Source organism: Oenanthe melanoleuca, chromosome 7 (genome assembly GCF_029582105.1).
Source record: "Oenanthe melanoleuca isolate GR-GAL-2019-014 chromosome 7, OMel1.0, whole genome shotgun sequence".
Taxonomy (NCBI): domain Eukaryota; kingdom Metazoa; phylum Chordata; class Aves; order Passeriformes; family Muscicapidae; genus Oenanthe; species Oenanthe melanoleuca.
In genome coordinates, this window is record NC_079341.1 from 21,416,157 (window position 1) to 21,439,778 (window position 23,622).

Sequence of the window (23,622 nt, forward strand, 5' to 3'; positions counted from 1 at the left end):
ACAACACTGCCATGGGCTGCAGGGAAATGGCTGCAACAGCTGGACAACTGTAGCAGCAGGATGCCACAACCTTGGCAGGGTGGGTCTGTCCCCATCCTCTGCAAGCAAGAAAGCCGAGAAGAGCTTCCTTAACCCTGGCTCATGTACTTATGACACAATGGAGACTGCAGTGGGCAACAGGCACTTCTCCCCTCTTCCAGGCCCAAGGGACTCCCTCCACACCTTCTTGAACCTGAGTCTCTCTTCCCATGCAGATTCAGTGCCTTTGTACCCCACATCAGGCTGCTGAATTGCCTTCAACCTCACACTGCAACAGGAGGAAGAAACAAGATAGGTATGTTGCTGCTGTTAATGTATGTGCCTCATTAGTGACCCTGCAGAAACTATGCTCAGTGTTAACCCAGTGCAGAGCTAATTGAGTTCACCTTCTTAGGCTGTCATGATAGACACTCAGGATTTTTAAGTGTTTGCTTTTACAGGAAGAACGTGTTTGTATTGGTAATCCTGAGCCCTCACAGCATTTAGGGAAGGCCTGGGAGCCAGTGCCTGAGGGCTGTGAGGGACCCCAGATGTGTCCCTGGGTGCATGTGGGCAGGAGGTGGAGCTGGGCTCTGGAACACCAGAGCTGTTCTGTACCTGTCTGGGCTGCCCAAGCCAGTGCTGGGTAGCAAATGTCCGGCAGGAAGCAGGAATCAGCCACCTGCATGTGCTTGCTCTGGGTTGCATTCAGACCTAACAGCGTCATGGAGCGTGGGTGCTCCATGTGATGGATTTCTCCCAGCTGGGTGTCACAGCTGTGCTGGAGCAGCACTGAGCTGGCACTGGGTGACTGGCACTGGCAATGCAGCTACCAGCCTTCACCTCGCTGCTGACCCTGGAATGGGGCCAAGGTGTATACCAGCTGTGCATTAGGAATCTGTGGTCAAAAAAAGTAACCAAAAGCCTGGCAAATTAGCATCCCACTGATTTAGGAGTTCATATTTTACAGAGAGGGCTGGAATTCATGTGTGAGATTGGCTTAAAGGCCCAAGGGGAGCATGTTACTTTGAAGCAAATGCACAGGGTAATAATAGAATACACAATCTACATAGGGAGAGGCTGTGTGTTTTAAAACCAGGTATAAATAAATGTTTCAAGCTTACAGTGAATAATAACTAGACACATGAACTTGTGAAACAACTTACCTGAGGCAATGTCTTTGTGTATAAACCATTTCATGTTTATGGTGTAGGTGCTAATTATAAATTGTCATGAAACTAGTTCATATAAAATAAACAAGAACATTCAAACTTGAATTAACTATTACAGAAATACTTGGGTGGGGTCCCAGAGAGACTGCATGTCACACTGACAGGGTGATCAAACATATAAAAAGGGAGTCAGGGAAAGCTTTTAGTTGGCCACCACTTTGGGCTGTTACTCAAGGCTACCACTCAGTAAATCCATTTATCTGTCACGTTGCAGTCACACTGGACCTGCAGCAGTCATGTTTTGTCTTTACAGAGATGTATTAATGAAGCAAGTGCAGTCTGAAATTCAGCAGCTGCTCAGAAAGGAGACTGGCTAGCTGGCAGTAAGCAGAAGCAGTTGCAGCCTTGAATAAAGACTGGAAAGTGTATACAAGGGGATAAAGATGGAGAAAAAGAATCTCTGAACCACTGGAAGTGATATTGCATAATTGATCTCCAGAGTCCCGAGGATCTCAGTGCATCTGACCAAGGTATATAGGGGAGCATAATGATGGGGATTATGCATCACTGCTTGGATTCCATACCTGTGTATGGATTTGAGGGAACTTTTGCTTGCTAGTCTGTCTGTGTTGCTGACAGTTCAGCTGCTCCCAGTCCCAATTTACTTCAGTGACACAAGCTCTTAGGTGAGCACCGTGGCCCAGCTGTGCAGTTGTGTGGGAAGCACACAGTTGGCAGCTTATTTGAGCCAGAAGTGATTTTCTGTTATTACTGACTTCGGAAGTGCTGGAGAGAAGGTATGGAACTGATCCCACAGACTGGGCTTTGGGAGATGATTAATTCCTTGCTCTGCTGTCTCAGGACCAGTGGGACATCTCCCAGATGTGTGACTCAGCCCCAGAGAGAAAAGCAGAATTTGGGAAAAAGCCTTCCCCACTGTAGCAGCAAACTCTTTTCTACTGACCCCAAAATTTGCTTCTAGGAGGAAGGGCTGTTGTGTCCTCATGCTGATGACACTTGCTTTTCACTTAAAAGTTCCAAGTGTTAAGCTCTGAGTAAACACCTTAACATGGCACACAATGCCTGTAAGTGAATACAGCCTGTGCAATCCAATAATTTATTAAACTTTCATCTTGTAAAGCCAGTTACAAATTAAAAAAGACAGAAGAAGGAATTCTGTAATAGAAATGAGCAAAATTACAACAAATAGTAGTGGAAGTTATGTTTCAAGTGGGTTCAAGCTGCCTGCAGCAACCCAAGAGCCAGAACACAGAGCTAGTGCAGAGTTAGGACAGGGATAATCAAGCCTAGTCTGATACATTAGAGATCAAGCCAGTGTATGCAGTGTATGCAAAGTGTTGCTTCTCAGGTGGCCTCTGCACTCCTGTTCTCTCTCACCTGTGACCTGGTCATCTCTTTATTCCTTGTGACAACAAGGGGGTGTTTGTAGGATCCATCAGTGACACTATTTAAGGCAAAACTCCAGTTGAAGGGATGATGCACAGCATGGCCACCCTCTTCAGCTGATCATGTAGCAAGTGCACAGTGTGTTTGCTCAGGCTGCAGTGTAGTGGAAATGAGAGAGGAGCAGGGGTTATGTACAGTATTTCTTCTTGTATTGTCACCCTCAAAATTGGTGCTCTGCAACATAGTATTAATGATATGGCATAATTTGATGATGAATTGGAATGGAACCTGTTGCATACTGACTCATAATTTTTTATGCAATTTCTGCTAACAGGCCTTAGCTGCTGCTACTTCAGAAACTGGGGACAGCCAGTTTTAAATGTGGAAGAAGGCCCACATTACATACAGCTCTGCAGTTTCAGTAAGAAACAGAAGGGGCCTTTGCATTCTGGGATCCCAAGACTCGACAAGGGTCATGGAAAATGGCTCACCACCAGGTTTCTTGTTTGCTAAAGCAACTAATTTATGATGGGACTGAAGCTGAATATTGTGTAAACAAATCAACTTTCTGAAGTCAAGAAACTGAAGATGACTGTTATCTTTCATGGAGGAAAAAGAACAAAACTGCTTCTTCAAATTGCAGGTAGCTATAAAAACCTCCAAGCAGCAATTGTTTTGGCAAAAACGCATTGTTTCCAAGTTCTGCTAAGGACTAAGGACCTAGAGGAGACTGCATGGGGATCTGGGGATTTAGTGAACTGTGAGCAGTTCTTGTTAAAAGTTGAGATGGATGAAGGATCTGGCATTTGCTTACAGTAGTACAGAGGAAGTAAAAATCTTGCCTGCAACGATTTATCTACGTGCCTATTCACACAGTAGGAAAGAGCTGGCTTAAAACTAAATTCAGGGACCCCAGTCATCCTAAAATCCCCCCTAAAGAAAGGAGGATCTTAATGCAAGCAAGCTGCTCACCCTAAATCTCCAACCTCCATCTAATACCTGGAATTTGTGAAGAGCAGCTCTTCTGGAAATGCTACTAAAACCATCTATCTCTCCTCCTGGGCTCATTATTGTTTACACAAGAGGCACTGCTTGCAGTGTGCCCAGAATGGCACCTTATGGCCTATTTCAGTGGTGCTAATCCCAGAGGTTTTCTCCTAGACTGGAGTATTTAGCAGTTTAACTGAAAGTGCCACTTTTTACAGTTGTGTACCTGTGAACTTTTACTGGAAGGTAAACAACCACCTTGGGTGTTTTTATTTGTTTCTTTGTTTAATGCTCTCTCACGTACGGTTTGATCTCTCTGTTGGACCACTTGGCTTCAATTATACAAAGGCTTTTTTCTTTTTAGGACCAGGTCAGATCATTAGTACATCCTGAAGAAAAAAAGCCAAACCCACAGTGATTTGTATTTTAGATTTGTTTGCAAAATAAATAAAACAAATATTCTTTCAGCAGATCATGCCGTGATCACATGATCCTAGATGTCTGCATGTTCAAAATTCTTAAGGAAGCTTAAGTCTGTCTCCTCTCCTGCAGAAATGATCCTTGTAAATTTTTCTGCCAGTATGAGAGCTGATAGTGAAAGCAGCACATGGAGGAGGAGGATGCTTCTGACTTTGCTTCTTTAAGGTACATTGTTCATCAAACAAGCAAAGGGAAAACAAGTTTTGGGTCATTAGTATTTAACAGTTGTAACTGTTTAATGTCTTTGGGCAGAGGTGAAAATCCTATGGTACTGTAGATGTCACTTCAGGTTTTAAATACAGTAGTCAGCTGAATTCTTAAAAAACATCTTTGCTACAGTTGTGCTGGCAAGTTGCAAATACCCATGACTAAACTAGTGCCAGTTCATCCGTATCACCTAGTCCAGATGCTTGCATGACTGTCCACACTGGTGGCTGATTTGACACTGCAGCGTTTCTTCACAATCATGTTGATGTATGCTTTCATGATCTTGATGATCTCGCCCACCTGGGGAGAGAACACAGCAACACAGCATAAGCACTTTGAAAACCTCAGAGCACTGAGGCATACAGGACATTTTGCTGAAAGAATTCCCCTTCTCCAAAGTCATGATAAAATAAATTTTTCATGTTAATACTAAATGTGAACATGACAGTAGGAAGAGAAAGGTTTGACAAGTTTGTGCACTGCTGTAGCAACACTTTAAAATATTTTTAGCTCAAAAGAAAGCAAAGCAACTTCCTTTCTACTAATTTTTATATTTTTTTGAGTTTGTGAAACTCCCCATTCATCTACCAGAAAGGAAGGAAAAAACCAGGCAAACTGAAGAGCAACCAGAACTGGAACACCAACCAACCTCCTTCACTTTCTAATCAGTCTATATTTTTTGTTCATCCCTCCATTCGAGGTACCATTCCCTTTAGGCTTAAGCTCCCTGCATCTTTTCCCTTGGCTGTGTAGTCCATTAGTCAAGAGTTTTTGCACAGAAACCTGTCTATTCCTAGAAGATTAATTGAAATGGCTGTGTGCTTTCACGTACCTGGGAGGTTTCAAAGAACATTTCTCTCTCATCCACTGTAATTTTGAAGGTGTTGGGCTGTGGTGCTCCAAAGAAAACAATGTGTTCATACTGGAAAGTTTCTAATGGTTTAGGATCCCCTCGTTTGTAGACAGACACATTCTCAGTGCTGACGCCAAGCCAGAGATCATTGGGGAATCCACCCTCTTTGCACTGCAGAAAGAGAAACAAGACCTTTTATATAAATGCAGGGGAGGATCAAATGATGAGGCACTTCTGCTGTGAAGATTTGGAAGTGACACAGCTGTGAGTCAAATACTAGTTGAGTAATAAATAATTGTAATACGGAATGGTTCTCATCAGATTTTAAAGTGATGTAGCAAGTTAATATCTCACTTCTTATTTTACAAATACACTGAGTGCAAACAACTTCCCATAGTCATCTACCTAGGCAGCAGCAAAACTGACAGAACTGAACTGTGGCCTCCTACCCTAGCAGGCTGAGCACAGTGCTGTACATGCCCCAGTCTGCACAGCTTCTGTTGTACTGCTGCAGAACAGGATTGCACTTTTTGCTGGCAAGAACACCAGAGCTTTGTTTTTCTTTGACTTTCACTAGCCAACACTTTCTTACACCTCTCTCTTCCCCCACATTCCATCATTTTGCTAACGAAGTGGGAATCCACTGTCTCCCTTCATTTACCAGGATGTCCTGCCTTGCTTGCTCTGAGCTCTCCGTGTGGTAACTCTTGGGTATTGTGGTACTGCAGGTACTTTCCCTGAGATTACTAAGGTAAAATGTATCCAGTTTCCAAAATTCCCTTCTGTTACACACAGCTCTATATCCAGACTGACAGCCCTCCTCAGCTGTAGTTTTAGGAGTTTATTAATCACTCACCTCAACATCAAAGAGGGTTGACCCATAACCTGGCCACTCCTTTACAATGGACATGTATTTCACCATGGCCTGATGCTGAGAGAGCCCCTGCAGCTTGGTCCATTTCTGTGCTATGCTTGCCCGAGCAGCTGAAAGCTCTTCTTTCACCCACATCTCCATCATCTGCTCCTCTTCCACCTTCTGCTTCTTTACAGACCCTGTCTTGAAGCTCCGCTTCAATGTCCCTTCAAGGAAGCTGGTCCTTCTCCTCTCCAGAGTGTGACTGGTACTGCTGCTGCTCTTGGTTGAGTGCAGGATTTTGGATTTCAGCCTGTTGACTGGGTAGATTCCATCAAGGGTCCAGCTTATTTTGGAATAGTCTCCATGCAGATACTGCAGCCGCAGAGCTGCCAGACGCTGCAGAGTGTCTTCTGGCCCAGGAAAATGACCAGCTATGAGGCTTTCATGAGCCTATGAACAAAAAGTCCCCCAAACTCATTAGAAAGCAAAAGCACACTTTATTCACATCTGGGTCCATGTACAGATTCCTGTCACATCTGCTGATCCCATCAGGACAGACATAATTCAGGAGGTCAGAGCATACATTGTAGTAAGTATGTCAAAGTCTGCAAGTGGTTGGTATGGGGGAGAGCACCCCTTTCTGCAAGCCTGAACAGGACAGAGATCTTAGAGGGGCTCCTATCCTGTACAGAAAGTCCTACAATGAGGACCTTTTAGGTCTGGAACAGATGGGAGAGACCAGAATTGAGGCAATTTGGTTTTGTGTTGTACCAGCTACAGCTCCTATGTGAAGATTATATTCAACCTCACTGTCATATATAATAAATTCTATATTGTCAACCTCATCATTAGACAAAAACACCTCCCACCTCCTCCTCCTTCACCTGATGTCTCCACCAATCTTCTTGTTTCTGTCTGCCTGTTTTTCTATGAAATCTATTAATGGTGTTTTTTTTGCACATCCATCTAATGTCTGGGTAACACCTACTCTCCTACTGTTACTCCTCTTTGCCAGTTAAAGCTGTGCAGACTGAAAGCCTTGTCAACAGTGAGTCTGGTACAACTGAGGTTCCAGAGAGCACCATGTGCTCTGACTGTTTTCTAGACATCCTCTAGCTAACAATGCTTGATGTTCATTTCAAGAAGGGAACCATGGTCATGCATTTGACTATCAGTGAGTTTCAGTCTTCATGACTGACTGCCATTAACACAGATTCAGTAATTTTCTACAGCTATGATTTTCTGAGGCAAGGTCAGTGTTCACTAGAAGTAATACAGACGGGACAAATCACACAGCTGGGTGCTCCAGTCAGTTTAGTTTTACATCCCAGCTGCAAGGCTCTTTCATACCAGTGTGATCTCTGATCTTGCCAGCATCACTGTGCTATGAAGTACAGTGACTTAAAAAATAACAGACTACTCAGCAGATAAATATTGTCAATTACATTTTCCTTTCCTTTGTCTGCAGTACTCTTCTAATGCCTCTCTGTTAATCAAAAGAAATTGCCCAAAAGATTTTCATAGTTAGTTCTGGTAACACCCCAAGGATGTGCTGCTCTTGCTAGATAGATAGATAGATTTTCCAGTTTTCTTAACATTTATGTTCTGCAAACAGGTACTTTTAATGATTCTCTTGAATCATTACCCAAATTTCTCTGCCTTCTAAAATTAAAGATCAAGTTAAAAATAATTAATTATCATTAGGGTTTCATTTTTTTTAAGCCTTCGCTAATTTTTCTTGCTTTTGTTCTAATACTCATCTTCCCTAGGAAACTTCACAGTATATTTGCTTAGTAGATTCTAGGCAAAAATCCAACACACTAAATTATTCTGCTACAACCAGCATTCCCACTTCTAATGAAAGGTAAACCAGTTTTCTGTACCTTCTTGTGTACTTTTGCCACACTGGAACCAAATCCTTCTCCCAGGGTTAGCTTACCTGCTCAAACATGAAGGCAAATTCCACACCATCTTTGGGAACGTTCTCAATATCCAAGAAGCAATAAAGCTTAAAATACAGTTGCCACTGCCCTTCCTCCTCATCTTCTTCAGAGCCAGCAAGTCTGTAAAATGAAGAAGAGAAGGGAAAAAAACACTTAGGATAAGTACCATGGTACTGGAGTGTGCAAATCACAATCTGAAGGTAAACTTGGATTCTGAAATCTAGCATTACATCCAACTAGAAATTAAAGTTTTAATGAAACATCCTTTTACCTCTCAAACTTGGCCAAGATATCAGCCACAATCACCCGACTCTCCACAGCACGGTCAACCTGCTGATTGTGTTCAAAGAGCGCAAACATATTCCGGCTGTCCTCCATTGCCAGCCCTCGGATCAGCTTTTCAACCACCTGCAAAATCAGACACACCACACAGCAGGCATCACTCCCCCTTCCACAAGGAAGAATCAGTACCTCTACATTTCATACATCTCCATCACATTTCTCCCTGAATAACCGTGTTTTCAGATTAAAGAATTCTAACCCTAGAAGATCATTCCCGGCAATGAAGTCATTACTTATATTTGATCATCCTTGCTTTTCTTCTTGGAGTTTTTTTTCAATTTCCACTACCCTTTTGAATTAGAATTCGACACAAGATATAGGCACATAATGGATTCAGATGCCATGATGACCTTCTCAGTTCCTCTAGTAACAATTTCACTTTTTGCTCTGTTTAGCACTAATGCTTTCACAGACATGACTACTGCTACCTGGAATCTTGCTTCTGACCTGCTAATGATTAAGTTATCCTCTCAGAAGGATTGCATTATGAACTGGAATCTCTCCTTGTCCAGAAAATTGTCTTTAGTAAGTTTCAGACAAAAGGTAGAACATCAGAACTGTTTAGATTTTGCAACACGATTTTCAAGTGATACTCTACAACCTGGGCACTGGCCTTGTAGAATAAGCTGAACTTTGCCCAAAGATATAGCAAAAGAGATTGTAATAAAAAAAAAAAAAAAGAAGAAGAACCCACTCTCCAGACACAGATGTGCCCACATCTGGTTAATCCTACTAATGCATTACCTCCCCAGCACTGGTGTGGGAGTTGATGGTTATTTTGCAGGAGCCACCACCATGGCAATAGACTGTTGTGGTCATTTCCTCACGGGTGAGAAGAGCCTGTATTTCCTCCTGGGAGGGCACAAACTCCCTCGTCTTTGTTCTCTTCAGGGAATCACTTATGAACTGTGCATACCTGTCTATTTCTGAGTCTGGAAAGAGATCTTTTACCCTAATTGCAAAGAGAAGAAAGAAAATAACAAACAAAAGCATTACACAGTTAACAACACATTACCCTAAAAATTAGGCTACTGCAAGTAAAGAGTTTGGTAGAGATGCTGATGTCAAATGCAACCACACAAAAACCAAGCTTATTTCCTAAACCATACAATCTTTTACTGGTCGTTTGAAAGTCACTTCAGTGGCATTTCTCAGCAATGTATGAAATAAGCAGTTCAGAGTTTCAAGAGTTTAGTGACAGCTGGAGGCAGCATGATTGACAATCTCAATTTACAAAACTGAGAAATCAAATGTAAACTTTTTTCATTTATTCTTAATGTTTTTGTTGTTTCGTTGTTTTTAATTTGTGTTGGAGCCACTTTTACAGTATGTTTGAGAATTAAGAAGATAGAAAGCAGGTGCCTGTACACTGTTCTCTTTTCTCCAAGACCAGCCGGTCTAAGAATAATATTATTTGCAACTCCAGTGATAAAACAATGAAATGGCTACATGGAATATCTACATCCCTTAGACCCAGGCAATGGATGTAGCTATTTGATGTACTGACACAAATATCTCACTCTTTCCTAGCCTGGAAGAAATCAAATAGATTTTACTGATCTTTCTCATCATTAGGAATGGAGCAAGGTTACAGAGCTGCAGATCAGGCCCAGTGCAGACTGCTTTGTAAAGATGCATTAGATGCTGAAGATGACTTGGGAAGAAATATAAATTATTTAGTTCATGAAAATGGGAGGTTAAATCACATCAAAAATACTATTTGCAAGCATTATGTACTTAAACAAATCTTGAAAAATTATAAATTGGATTTACATTATCTCTCCTACTTCACAGTATGGTTTTTGCCTGTGCCAGCTGCAAGGTAGTACATATTTCCATGAGTATGAAAGTAGTCCTCACCTTTCCTGCAGGTTGATAATGTTTATATGTACATTAGTAAGCAGCAGGTCATCAGCTGTAAATCCACTGCAATACAGTCTCATGGTATTCTGTTTGGGCAACTTACATTCATTCCACATCCTTTTGACACAACAGATGGGTGGCAAGAGGGGGGGGGGAGTCTGAATGCAGAGAACAGCTGGTGGTAAGAACTGGGCAAAGGTAGGAGGTTGGAACATGACAGGAAGATGTTTGCACAGCAAGAGGGTGATACAGGTAACTACAATCAGCAGAGTAAAAGGCAACAAGCTGCAAACAAAAGAGACGTTTACCTTCGGAGGTGGAACTTGAGGTAGCGCAGGATCCCTCTGCTGGGCAGGAAAGTGCAGCTCATGCAGGTCATCAGCTGCCAGTGGTGCAGGTTCCCAGTACTGTTGGGATGTGGCATGTGGTTGGTTTGCTTGATGAGCTGACAGTACACTTCATCACGGAGGGGCTTTAAATCGTGGCAGGTCTGCAGGATGCCTTGGATAATGGGTATGGGGTCAGACACTGTCTCGATTTCCTGAAGGGAGTTAAAGATCTTCACTGCTTCATCCTGTAAGCTGCTGTAACCCTTCTCTTGTTGCACTGGGGAACAATCACAAAGGGGACAAGAGGTGAGCATCTCCCTCATTTTCTACTGGCCCAGCAGCACTACAATCAACTGTACTCATCTGCCATGGAAGAACTGCAACCTGAGCATTCACGCATATCCTGAACTTATGTTCGTTCAAATGCAGTTTTAATTAGTATTTGCCAACATCTTTTTTTGTCACCACTGCCTAATCCATTTTGGGATACACTGTGCAGAAAAGCAGAGCAATATTTTTAAGGGAAATAAGCACTGAAACCTAGTTCAGGCTTCAGTGTCTGCACCTGAGGTACCAGAATGTGGTCACTGAAGTCTGGCTTGTGTAATTCCAGAATTCTGGGTTGTGCCTGTATTAGCTTTGACCCTGGGCCAACACAGAACTTAAACAAATTGCTGTACTACAAATGCAATTTATACCTATTGTTTAGATTTAAAATGCTTAGACCAAAACTTGAGGTTTTTGAGCACCTAAATGTCTGCTTTTTGAACTGCTCAGACACGTGTCAGATACCATTCAGATGCATGCTTGCATTCTCCTTTGCACATCTCTGGGGCTTTAGGTCCTTCTGAATATCCTGTACAGCCACTGCTTCCCCAGTGGCCATGTATTAACTCTACTATACAAAGACACAGCTCTAAAAAATAAGTCCACAGTGTAAGTGCTTGCCCTGTATTTTTTCTGTATTTCGGAATTTATTTTTTCTGTGCTTTTAATCTGCCACGTAATTGGATACTTGTATTGTGACAGACCTTTCACTTTCTCCATTACAGTATTCTAGCCCTAAAAACTTCATTTTGAGGCTGAAGAATCCTGCTCTCTATTCTCTATATTAAGATCTTCTGTGCCTTTGATCATCTTTGTGTAGGTTTTTACATCTCCTATATTTTTTTATGAGATGTAGAAGGCAAAACTGTAACCTGTACTCAAGATGCAGATGCACAATATATATACAGCTGCACAAAGACTTTATTTTTCCTTTTCTAAGCTTTCAAAACCTTACATTAGCTGTTTTGTTTCTGTACTCACCACTAGAGTTGACATTTTCATAAAGCTATGTAAATTGATGTTCACTTTCCTAAGCACAGCTAGATCACTACCTGTGTGGCAGACTGTTTTTGCCATATACATTGCTTTGACTGAAATTAATTTCTTAAAAGATTCTGTGGCTCAGTCACTCCACATAAGACATTCTTCTATAGTTCCTCACCAGCTTTCAGTTTTAATATGTCAAACAGTCTGTAATCATCAGCAAATCACTTCAGTTTTCTGGTGGCCCATCACTCTAGCTCTTTCATGCTTCTGACACATTTGAGAAAAGTAGTAATTTACTCTGGTTTTAAAGCAGCTTCTGTAGAAATATTACCCCACTACCAGCTGCATAATGTAAACCTGTTGCAGTATTACCACTGGAGCCACTCATAACCCAGTTCTGGCTAAAGAATGACAGGCTGCATGTCCCCTGGATGGATGATAGAAGTATCTGCCCCCATTTACTTTAAGATCCAGTATTCCCACACGGTAAGAAGCAGTGGACATGGAACACTCCAAGAAGAAAGGGAGAGAAAGGGACTGTTCCCTCTCTAAACCCTGTGGGCTACACTGCCCTAAATAGACTTTTTAGGACTCACCTGCACAGAGAGAGCTTACAGGCCCATTTTGTGGAGCTCAGGCTCCTCACTGACCATCAAAATGTGAGTGGATTCTGTCTTTGACTTGGGTAAAATACTTACAGTTGACACTGACATCGCCATAGGGCAGTGGGAGCAGTGGGGAATGCAAGGGGTGCTGGGTGTAGCGCAAGATCGGGTTCCTCCTGTACGTCTGTTCCACTACTTCAAAGTTTGTGCTGTTTTCCTGGAAAAGAAAGGAAAAAATAATTATCCTCAAATAGGCACAGTCCTTTGTGGGATGCACTTAAATGTCTAAGTTCAAGCTCAACAACCTTTGTCTAAATTTCTGGATGTGTCTAGGGGGACTAAGTGATCAAAGCATAACTCCTATCTAAAAATGACCCTGTAGGTTATTTCTGAAAATTAAACACAAGAATAGCCATCCTGCATCATCCCACAGCTCACCAGGCACAGAGTCATGCCTTCAAGTGTGGCTTGTGTAATATATATGGCATGATCCCTCTCTCCTACATCCTTCAAGCTTTCAACAGGGTATGGTTAATGGACTTTCTGACCACAGATCACCCATTTTCAGTGTGTAATAATGAGCCTGTTCTCAGCTTGTCTGGTTGTACTATATATGTTTACAGAATGAACAACCAAAATGCTCCCTGATTCAAAATCTGGGCCTGTCACTACCATACACACTGGATCACATTCTTCTGCATTTTGTCCTATACTCCTTCCCTAACAATAACTCCTTCCCTAACATAATGTTCCATTTGTCCTGGAATCCTGAGCTGAAGTTTTCCAAGGTTCTCTATAATCACTCTCAGCTCTTTCTTCCTAAATATGAACTATCTAATTGCATCAAGTTTAGAGTTCATCACAAACACATTTCTTCTGAAATTTGCTTTAGTGTGTATTCTTAAATAATTCTAGGTTTATTTGCCTAAGTTTCTGGCAAATTCCTTCTCAAAAATTATTTCTGTGGTACAATTTATGCTGTTTTGAAGGATATTGTCTTTCCACCCTTTACTTCGGTATTTAACCACACAAGTCTAAGGTATGAAGAGAACTTCAGGGTACATTGAAGTCAGATGGCTGGTAGAAATGGATTTTTTTGTATTTGTGTCAAGGATGCTTAGGAGCAGGAAGGATGTACTAGAGATTTTCAAATACTCAATGGTGTAATCCTACATGCAATTTTTAATTGAACAGATTCGTAGTCTTAACTTATACAGATCAGTTAACAAAATAAAATTCATGCAATATTTGATACTTTTTTTGTTGCACAGTTGTGTAAGTTTCTTTTACTACTCTTTTTAATTTTCCTCTTTAAGACAGCAATCCCATTTTTTGCCACATTCTCAGCAATGACTGGGTTAGGCCAGTGGTGGTGTGGCTGCTCCCATGTCACGTGGGAACTAGCAGGATGCCACCTACCCTGATGTCCCGAATGAGCTGCTGTGTAGGAGTTTCTATGGGAACTTTGCTGTCAATGACCCCCTGGATGGCCGAGGCCCAGCGCATGGCTTCGTTCAGCAGCTTGGTGTACAGCCTGTAGGAGTGCTTCCGCCCATGCACTATGATGTTCCAGTAGCCTGGGGAGGAACAAAGGTGGGAACAAAGCTGGAAACTGCCTTCCACATTATGTACCTGACTAGAGGCTGGCAAATGTGACATCCACCTGTGAAAGGGCCAGAAGGAGAATCTGGGGAACTACAGATCTGTCAGTCTGTCCTTGATATCAGGAAAGGTTGTGGATGGAGCAGATCATCTTGGGTGTCACAGGAGAGCCATGGAGCTGGGGAAGGGTCTGGAACACAAGTCCTGTGGGGAGTGGCTAAGGGAGCTGGGGCTGTTTAGCTTGGAGAAAATAAGGCTCAAGGGGGACCTTATTACTATCTACAACTATCTGAAAGGAGGATGTAACCAGGTGGGGGTCTGTCCCTTCTCCCCAGTAACAAGCAATAGGACAAGAGGAAAGGGCTGTCAACAGGCTGTCCAGGGAAGTGGCTGAATCACCAACCCTCGAGGCATTTAAAAATGTGTAGATGTGGCACTTAGGGACATGGCTTAGTGGTGGACTTGACAAGGTTAGGCTAATGCTTGGACTTCATTATCAAGAGATCACTGATTCTTTTTGCTTGTGGCTGATGAAAAACCCTTGCTGTTTTCAGAGCAACATATGGTGTGTCTGGTTAAAATCCACTAGGTAGACATTAACATCCCCATTCCCCAGATTTATCAATAGGGAAGTCCCAGTTCAGATTTTGATACAAAGACAGGTTTCTAAGATGCAAATATCATGCAGTGTAACCTGACTTGCCTGCCAACCAGGCAGCTCACTTTCACAGACAGCATTTGGACTACACCATCCTGTTAATCACTTGGAAAATGACCACTCTACACACACCTAGTCAGATTGCCAAATCAACTCTCAGAACTTTTAAAAATATATGTTTGACAACCTGAGAGAATGCGTCAAGGTGATGGCAATTCTATCTGCTAGAGGCAGCCCTGGACATCTGTTGATACCAAAAATATGGACACTTTCTTGTGACTGAGCAGAATAAATTTCCTCTCATCTCACTTTACTAAATACTTCCAGCCCTCCAGTACTTAAATGTCCAGTTTTTCAAGTCTTCTTCTAAGGTTCACAATCTTTGTATGGGGGATTCACCCTTTTTCCCATAACCTGGGTTCCCTTCCAAACTCCTAAGGCAAGCAGTGGAGGCTCATGCCAGATCCTGCCTTCCCAGAACTCTGTCATGTTGCACAGAAAGCAAACACAGGCTTCTGTCATCTTTTGTTTCTATCAAGTTGAGTGATGCTGTAACACATGCACTGTACACCCCTAACAGTGTATGGGATGGCTGCTATTTAAGGTTAATGCTGACCCCAGAGACAAATGTAGGTCATGCTACAAGGTGACAGTTCTGGAGATGTACCAGTAATTAGTGTCAACTACAGGAACTCACACCTGTTACCCTGCCTGGGGAACACTGAGATAAGCAGTGACTCTACTCAGTGAGAAACACCAGCTCTGTGTATCTCTGCCAGGTGTGAGGCACTTACAGTCACCTGCACACGTTGCAAATCCCTTAGTTTCCATGTGCAGAGATGTCTGCAGGCAGACACAAAGCCTCAACACTGCATTCTCAACACAAAACACCACTACTGGCGTGCACTACTCCCTCTTCAGGAATTGCACACCTGGAGTCTGCTCTTTCCTCTTTCTCCCTCTCACCTGTGTCTTTGAAGACCCTCTCATCAGGCTGCACGACAGAGCAGAGGCTGTTGAGCACGAGCGTCCCGAGCTTGGCAGCCGTGCGCTCGGAGGACTTGTAGTAGTCCAGGGCAGTGTTTGTCAGAACAAACCAGCGCTTCTTCATCTTCAGAGAGGACATCTTGTTGCTGCTCTGAACCTCCTTATGAAGCCAGCCTAGCACAGAAACACAAAAATGTCATTATGTGCATCTCTGGCTCCCATGGTCAGGATGAATAATTTCACTGTCGTTTCATTTGTTGCAAAATAAAGAAAAAAAAAAGATCAAGAAAATTCAATACTTCAACATAAAAAATTACAGCCTGCATTGCTAAAGCTGTCAAAAAGGTAATTTTCTACTCAGAGGTGTAAAAAGCAATGTCCACCCACAAGGCAAAATGTTCAAAAGATGTGGGACTGAACCAAAAGGCTCCATATAAAGAAAAGATAGAGACAGACCTTCCTGAATATATATATATGCCTTTGAGACTACTCTGCTGTCACACAGACATCTTCTTATGAAGAGTAGTACCAGATAAAAAGAACCGTTGCTTTGCAGTTAAGTATTTTGAAGTTAAGGTACTCAAACTGTTGTCTTATAGAACAGTTACTCCTACTCCTTATTACTCCTTTGTATCACTCCATCTCCCTGAGTTTTTTAAGACTAGAGTTGGCTTTTCCCACATTCTGGTGATCCTTTTCTTCCTTTCCTTCTGCCCGGTCACAACCACTCTAGGATCTTTATTCCTTTACAGACATTTCTGGAAGATATAAGGCAATTTGCTCATCCACTTGGTTTCTATAGACTGTCTTCATACATTTAAGACCCTGTCATGAGCTCAAAGTATAGAGGAAATCTAGAAATATTTAAGACAAATGGGTGAATATTTTGCAATACATGTGTGATCCCTACTAATGCTCTGCCATCTTCAACTAGGCTCTGACTAAAGATGTAATTTAAACCTTTTGCTCAACCTCAGAGAATTTTTCTCACCTCACTATGTCTACCATAATCAGGTTAGTCAGTTTAGATGAGGACAGCAGCAATCCCACAAAAATCTCCCTCCCTCCCTCTCTACATGACAGGTGTCAGAAAGAACTGAGCTGCCAACAAAAGCCACAGTGTCATGTCACAGTCCATCTAAGCCAGCTGCTCCTATCAGCAGCCATGTTCCTTCCTATTCCTGGTGGCATTTGCTAGACATATTTAAATAGGCTAGAACTATCATCAGAAAATAAAACATATAAAGCACTTTTTTTTCCACCTGGCAGGGAATTAGGTAAGAGCCAGCACACACGTGACATGGCAAATAGCAGGCAGGAAGGTAGGGGGGGCAGAGAATGACAGTTTTTGGGGAGCAGCTAAATCCTAGACTGTTAGCAACAATCAAATCTCCCTGTCAGATTACAAGCAGAAGATGAGTTTCACATGTAACTGCATGTATTTCCTTTCACCTCTCACAAGGAATTCCTGGCCATCAACCTTGGATTCGCCTTTGGGTTTCTGCAGCAGGGAGATCCAGTGATGCATTTCCTCAGGAGTGTCGCTGTTGCAGTGAATCACACGATTGGCTGTGATGATCACAAAAGAATTTGGTCTGCCAGAGAACAAAAGCATTAAAATTAGTCATAGCCATGCAAATAGCTCACAACACACCCAAAGTCATGTTTTTTACCTTGCCAGAAAGACTTTCTGAATACTACAGAGAAGTGCAGAAATACCTAAGATCATCTCTTGTTCAGTCGCTCTGTCAACTGATAAATGCAGAGACCAGCTAAATGAAATTAAATATCTTTCAAAAGCTACATCCAGAGACTGGAAAATATTAATTAGCTAATAAGCAGCTGCAAAATGTCCTTGGTTCATTAGCAAAGGACTTTGGAATGAGCCAGTGCTTGAACCATTGGGCTGAGCTGGTACAGCCATTCTCCTCATACTTATTAAAACCAGTGATGCAGTAGCAAACACAGGTCTCAGTTCAACTAAACACAGATCTCATGATCAGCTAAAGCATGATAGAGATTGGTTTTAGATAGGATGAGCTGATCCTGGCAAAACAGAAGAAAAACTGCTGTGTTGCTCCTGGGTGATTTTGTCCTCCTCTTGCAACTGTATCTTATAAAACAATATTCACAACTCTGTACAGAATCGATGCTTTACAGGATAATAGAAAAATAAAAGTATGACCAGTTCTAAGAGGATAGACTCATAAAACTTTGAAAGCAAAATCAGATTTCTGTGAAATGCCAGTATGAAGCAAAAGGTGCAATCAAGCTTGGTTAGAAAAATGCATAAACCCATGGAAGATAAAAACAAGCTGCATAAAAATGCTGAGAATAAGCATTCTCCTCAGAATTTTTTAACATTGCTTCAAACACTGATATTCCAGAAGAGCTTACCTCAGCACATAAACAAATCTTGACTGTTCAGTTTACTATTTGTTCCCAGTTTTCACTGGTTCACAGATTAATTACGAGTACAGGTCGCAAACTGCCTAAAATGTTTTAATCAATGAAATCTTGGTTCACTTCTGAAATGTATTTTCTAAACTACTAAAAAGAAAGTCCAGGCAACCTGTGTCAGAGCCCAGAGCTCTGTCCCCAGACCACAGAGATAAATAACTTAATAGCTAACATTTTACTTCAGCACTGTGGTGAGTATCTTTGCCCTCGCTGAACCTGTTAATATGTGGGGAATAATTAAAAGTTAACATAAAGTGATATGAAATGTCCCATCATCTCTTCTCTGAAACTAACTAAAGGTCTGTGCTCTGTTGCATTGCAAAGATATCAAGAATAATACGGATTTCTATATTCATCCATTATTCTTCCACAATGCTGTTTCTTTCCCCTAAATTTTCAAGATTAACTCAAAATTACTCTGTTGAAAAAATGGAAGTGCTGCTTTTGCTGGACATATTTGTTCAGTGCTGGGAATAGATAAAACTATAATTTTCTGGCATTGAGATTATGCTGTTTTCACTTTTAGGAGCTGCAGAAGAAACTCTGACTCAAAGACAATACATTTATGGACTTCATGCCTATGAAGTGACTTTGCATGAAACAAGCTAAAGATTTCAGCTATGTTTATTTGTTTGGAGAAAAAGATGTATGAGTTTCAACAAATACAAAACCCAAAAGGAAACCTGGACTTCCCCACAAAAATATTGTGGGGAGTTTCTGATTTAAGAGCTGGTCAGATTGTTGTACCTACCTATCAGGATTGTCTGAGGCACAAACAGAGTCAATAAGCCCAACATCCAGGGTTCCCTGCAGAATGAAGAAGACACAGATTGCATTTTAGATAACAGGTGTTCTCCTCTGTGAACAGGACTGGAATTGAAACCATTCCTCTGAATTCCAATAGCTTGAGTAGAAATGAACACACGAGAAAGGCAGAAGTGAGTCATCTTCGCTCACTAAACAGCCTAAAATGCACAAAGGGCTCCACAGGACTGGAGGAAAAACAAGTTACAGGTTTCCAGAGAGTATTATGAAGGTCTGAAATAACCTTAGCTATTAGCTCTGTACTGGCAAAACATATAAATACACTGTTCTTCCCAAGTGCTATCTTCGGTCTGGAATAACTGTGGCCCAGACTAGTCCCATCCAAAGACATTTTATCTGTGTGAGGCAGCCTCCCTGCTCTCCTCCAGAGAGCTATCTGTGAAACAGCTATCTGTGACCAAGCTGAGCAACCCACAACAAACACCATGTTCCCCACTGCTTACCCTCTTTGCTTTGCTGTTTCTTTGTAATTACGAATGTCCAACTTTCTTTCACTGCATGTAAGAAACACAGCACTGCATGTGCTGGAAAAACATGCACAAACAGTTAAACACAGAGGGCTCCAAGCATGCCCAGAGGCTGGTTGCACAGTAACTCACCACAGCATTCTTTGGATTGGCCTGTTCATCCTGCATTTCCCTCAGCTGCTGTGCTGTAGCGCTGTGCACTCGGCTCAGGACATTAAACCAACCACTGCCAATCAAAACAGAACCAGAGTTAAACTTTCAGGAGTGAAACTGGCTCGAGAATATGATCAAGGAACCTGGAAAGATGCCACTGGGAAAATTTCTTCATTCACAACTTCCTGAATATTATGTCACAAAATATCTCTTGGGCTGATCATACCAGATTCCAATGTGTTCCTTCCTCCTTATTTATCCATGAAAATTCTGTGCACGTTCTTCAACCCACTGACAGCTGCTCCTGCAAAATCCAGTTTTCCACTTGTTATTCAGGGCACTCTAAGTAGGTAGTGGCTTTACAGGAAGCCCATGTCAGCAGACTGAGAGGAGCACACAGCACTTGTGAAAAACAGAGTTAGTTGGGAATCTTCCTGGACTAGAGTCCTAGAGATGCCTGGAGCCTTCTTGATTAGTCTCCCTCTGATCTGCTAATAAACTTGAAAGTCATATGGCTGGCAATTAATTATGGTTTTGTTTATAAGTGAATTTGGAGTGAAGTTTTTTGTCTGCAAAAGGGCTTCTCGTATAGACATATCTGGAGGCTAACTGCTGTAGCAGAAAAAGCAGATTCTTATCTGCAGCTTCCAGTGGGATCAGAAAACATCCATACTGCATGGAGGATTCTCAGACTGGATACTCTGCAGCCTCTGCTAATCTGCCCTTTGCTACTGCAACTGTTGGTGCTTTCTCCTTCCCCAGAACAGAGACTGATAGGGCAGAGACAGAGGCCACATTTGGTTTACACTCATCCTAACAACTCTGCAGTGTTATCTTAGGTCATGTCTACTGCAGTTGTGGAAGTTCTGGCTTAAGAAGTTACTGTTCCTTCCACTACTGCTCCCTAAATTTGCCTGTTTCTTGTCCATGTGGCCCTTCTTCAGTCTATTTCTGTTAAATTGTATCCAAACACCTTCCTCCTTTCTCTCCTTACACCAAAATACTAATATACCCTAAATAACTTCACAGAATCAGTAGATCAGAGAAACAGTTACACTGTCAGGGCTGAGAGCACAAGCCTTGCTAAAAGAGGAAAGACACCAAGTGGCTGGGGACAGTAACCTCGTAACTTGGCTTTGCATAGCCAGGACAGGTTGTCCAACCTGCCCTTAAGCAACTGATTCCCACTGTCTGGCCAGGATGCCAAGAAGGAAGGACATGAGTCACTTGTTTGCTTTGCACTGGGAAGATTTTATCAGATGACACTACAGACTCTGATAAGCTGCAGCCTTTTTTCTGTCTCCTGGATAAAACCCAGCTGCTCTCACAATCATTTACAGACAACATGAATAGACTTTTTGTTTGATTCAAGATTCCATTAAATAAATAAATCAGCTATTAGATGTTCCAGTTTATGTTAAGGTTTGTGTGTCTGCTGAAATAACCCTTGAATTCAGCATGCTCACAGCCACATGAGAAGCTGGCAGTCCTGTGACGGGCAGACTGAACCACAACCTTGATAGCTGTAACATCAAGTCCCCAAAGTAGCTGTGATGCATCCCAGGAAGCACAAAATGACACTGGAACAAATCTCCCTTTTCTCCAGCAAAAGGGAATTGATTATGCTTCCCAAACTCTCCCATGAGTACCTGGGTCAGACCTGCACAGACGGAATGAGCCGAAAAAAACTCTCTGCTGTACCTGGCATCTTCTGGTGATTCTGCAACAATGTGGTAAACTCGGTCTTCTGTCACAACGTCCAAGGCATTCTCCTTCTCATGAATATCCACAATCTCTCTGGAACACAAGAAAACACAAGAGCCAAAGCTAAAAATCTTTCACAGGCCTGAATTCCATCTGGTCAATTCTTTTGGATCATACCCTTCACCACACAGAAGGGAAATCACTGGCTTGTAACTCTGACAGAAATACAAAATTGCACCAATACACAAGATGTTTAAAAATATCTGTACAGTTAAAAACCAAAGCTTAAGGCTTTTATGGATTTTCAAGACACTGGCAGACTAAATGGAAGAAGAGATAAAGAGAAGCTGATATGGAGAGCTGTTTATCAAGTCAGGTGTCCCACTCTTCTTGGCACTTTACAGGTCTGCATAATGCTAACAGGTGACCAGTCTGTCCTTTCTTACAGCAAGAGCTAAGGAATTGACTATGGCAGCAGAAAGAGCATTCAGGATTCAGGAAAAGGCACAGTACATGCTGCCAAATCCAAATCCCGCTGTGAGCTTCATAATACCTCTGTGAAATGCCTGGAGAAGCCAGAAAACAGATGGAGTCTGAGTAGGAGAGAATGCATGGGGGTATGTACTTAATTAGCCCCTCCTGGTCTGGCTCCATCCATGGCTTGGAAAGAGCTTCTGCTGGATTATGAAATGCAAGACTGGGAAAAGAACTATCAAGAAATTGCAGACTCCCTCCAGAGTAAAACTAGATGCTGTAATTGTCTTTTCCTTCCTTTGTTTCTGATTCTCCAAGCACGATGGGAGATACACAGGCCAGTGAACAGCAGCTCCGGACCCTTCATTACTGCTTTAGAGAGTGAATACAAGGGATCAAAGGGATTTATTTCTGCACTCACTTTGCCCTTCTGATGTCAATAGTCCCCTTCAGCTTTTCCTCACTATCATTCTCGAAGTACATGAGCTTGGATTCCCGGAGCACAAACCAGCGGCGTTTCCAGTTGCGGCGGGAGAGCGTTGACATTCCCCCGCCCTTTTTGTAGAGCCAGCCTGACTTCAGGGCCTCCTGCTTGGTGCGGAACCACATGAAGGCCTCGTTCTTCAGCACACACCAGCGCCGCCGCCACGGGTTCATGAGCCCTCCTGCAAAAGCCAGGAGCGACATTTCAGCAGAATGCAACAGGGGCTGTGCTGCCATTCTGGTCCTGCTCCTAGGCAGGAGTCGTGGCCACTTCAGCTCCTACATCAAAGGAACTGAAGGAGAGAAACAAAGTTGTGCCTGATTTCGAAAAATCAGAAAATCAGAACAAACCAGTGAAAAAAAAGCAAAACAGAGAAATATATGCACCACTCAAGTATTTTTGTTCTGACTTCAGTTTCCTAGCTGAGAATGAATCATTTAAGCCCAAACCAAGAAAGCACAATTAAGTCTCAGTGGCAAAGACATCTCTGTATTTGTTGTTTTAAATAAAAGAAGAAAAAAAAAAAAGGAGAATAAAGTGACAACTAAGAGCAAATAAAGATGATGATTGTGGACAAAAAGAAGAAGAAAGCAGGTTCCTGGATCCCATCCATCCCTGGTTTTGGCTAAATCCACTTGCCTTTCATGTAGAGGTAACTGTGAAAGTAGGGCGGCCCTGAGCCATTGAAGATAGTGACTCGTCCATTACAAAACTCTTCATCTGTATCAATGTAAACATCCACTTCTTCTTCACTCTCCAGAAACTAAAGAAAAAGAACAGATATAGCCACTTTGGTTCTCCTGGTCGTGGGAGGAGCGGAGCAATTAACAGGGTTAGAGAAGTCACATGATCAGAAGGTGCAAAACTACAAAAAAACAAACTGCAAAAAAAAAACACTATGGTAAAAGTAGAGGCTTGACAGCTTATCCATTAATGCCTAAAGCAAGAGCATGGAATTTTCATACCTGAAAGGAGAGCAGTGGACATGGCTAGAAAGCTCCAGTTCCCTGCAGTAACAAAACTTCCTGCTTCAAGGCAGTGCCCACCTTGCCAAATCTAATTTGATGGGATTAAGAGAGAATTTTTCATTTTGGAGAAGTTTTCCGATTTTTCTGGCAGAAAGGCCACAATGCCAGACAAGATGGAACAGTGATTTAACCCCAGCAAGGAAATTACTTGCTTTGGGTTGATTAGGAAAAAAAGCACAGTCCAGGAAAAGTGAACCCTAAAAACAACAATCAGAATTACTGAAATAATAATATTGAATTTACTCATCTCTGTTCTCCAACTAGATGAAGGCCCTCAGCCATAAGAAAGTACTTCACACACAAAATCATTTCCTTCACCTTAAATACAATTTCCTTTGATTTGCTTTATTAACTTAATACTAATGAAGACAGTTCCTTAGACCTTTTCCTTCCTCAAACACATA

The 23,622-nt window shown here is 42.1% G+C and overlaps 1 protein-coding gene across 1 annotated transcript in view; it reads right to left on the reverse strand.

Annotated features, from left to right (window-relative positions):
• Window positions 1–2,276: 2,276 nt before the first annotated feature.
• Window positions 2,277–23,622, reverse strand: part of LOC130255265 (unconventional myosin-X-like) — an 87,429-nt gene continuing 66,083 nt past the window's right edge. Inside the window, exons 26-41 of the mRNA XM_056495718.1 lie at window positions 22,830–22,953; window positions 22,128–22,371; window positions 21,230–21,325; window positions 19,508–19,601; window positions 18,835–18,890; window positions 17,076–17,218; window positions 15,603–15,797; window positions 13,796–13,953; window positions 12,470–12,593; window positions 10,437–10,734; window positions 9,010–9,217; window positions 8,195–8,331; window positions 7,920–8,043; window positions 5,981–6,430; window positions 5,104–5,295; window positions 2,277–4,571 (exon numbers count right to left, since the gene is read on the reverse strand). Coding sequence (XP_056351693.1) covers window positions 4,458–4,571; window positions 5,104–5,295; window positions 5,981–6,430; window positions 7,920–8,043; window positions 8,195–8,331; window positions 9,010–9,217; window positions 10,437–10,734; window positions 12,470–12,593; window positions 13,796–13,953; window positions 15,603–15,797; window positions 17,076–17,218; window positions 18,835–18,890; window positions 19,508–19,601; window positions 21,230–21,325; window positions 22,128–22,371; window positions 22,830–22,953 — 2,757 coding nt within the window. The 3' untranslated portion in view covers window positions 2,277–4,457. The remainder of the gene's footprint in view (window positions 4,572–5,103; window positions 5,296–5,980; window positions 6,431–7,919; window positions 8,044–8,194; window positions 8,332–9,009; window positions 9,218–10,436; window positions 10,735–12,469; window positions 12,594–13,795; window positions 13,954–15,602; window positions 15,798–17,075; window positions 17,219–18,834; window positions 18,891–19,507; window positions 19,602–21,229; window positions 21,326–22,127; window positions 22,372–22,829; window positions 22,954–23,622) is intronic.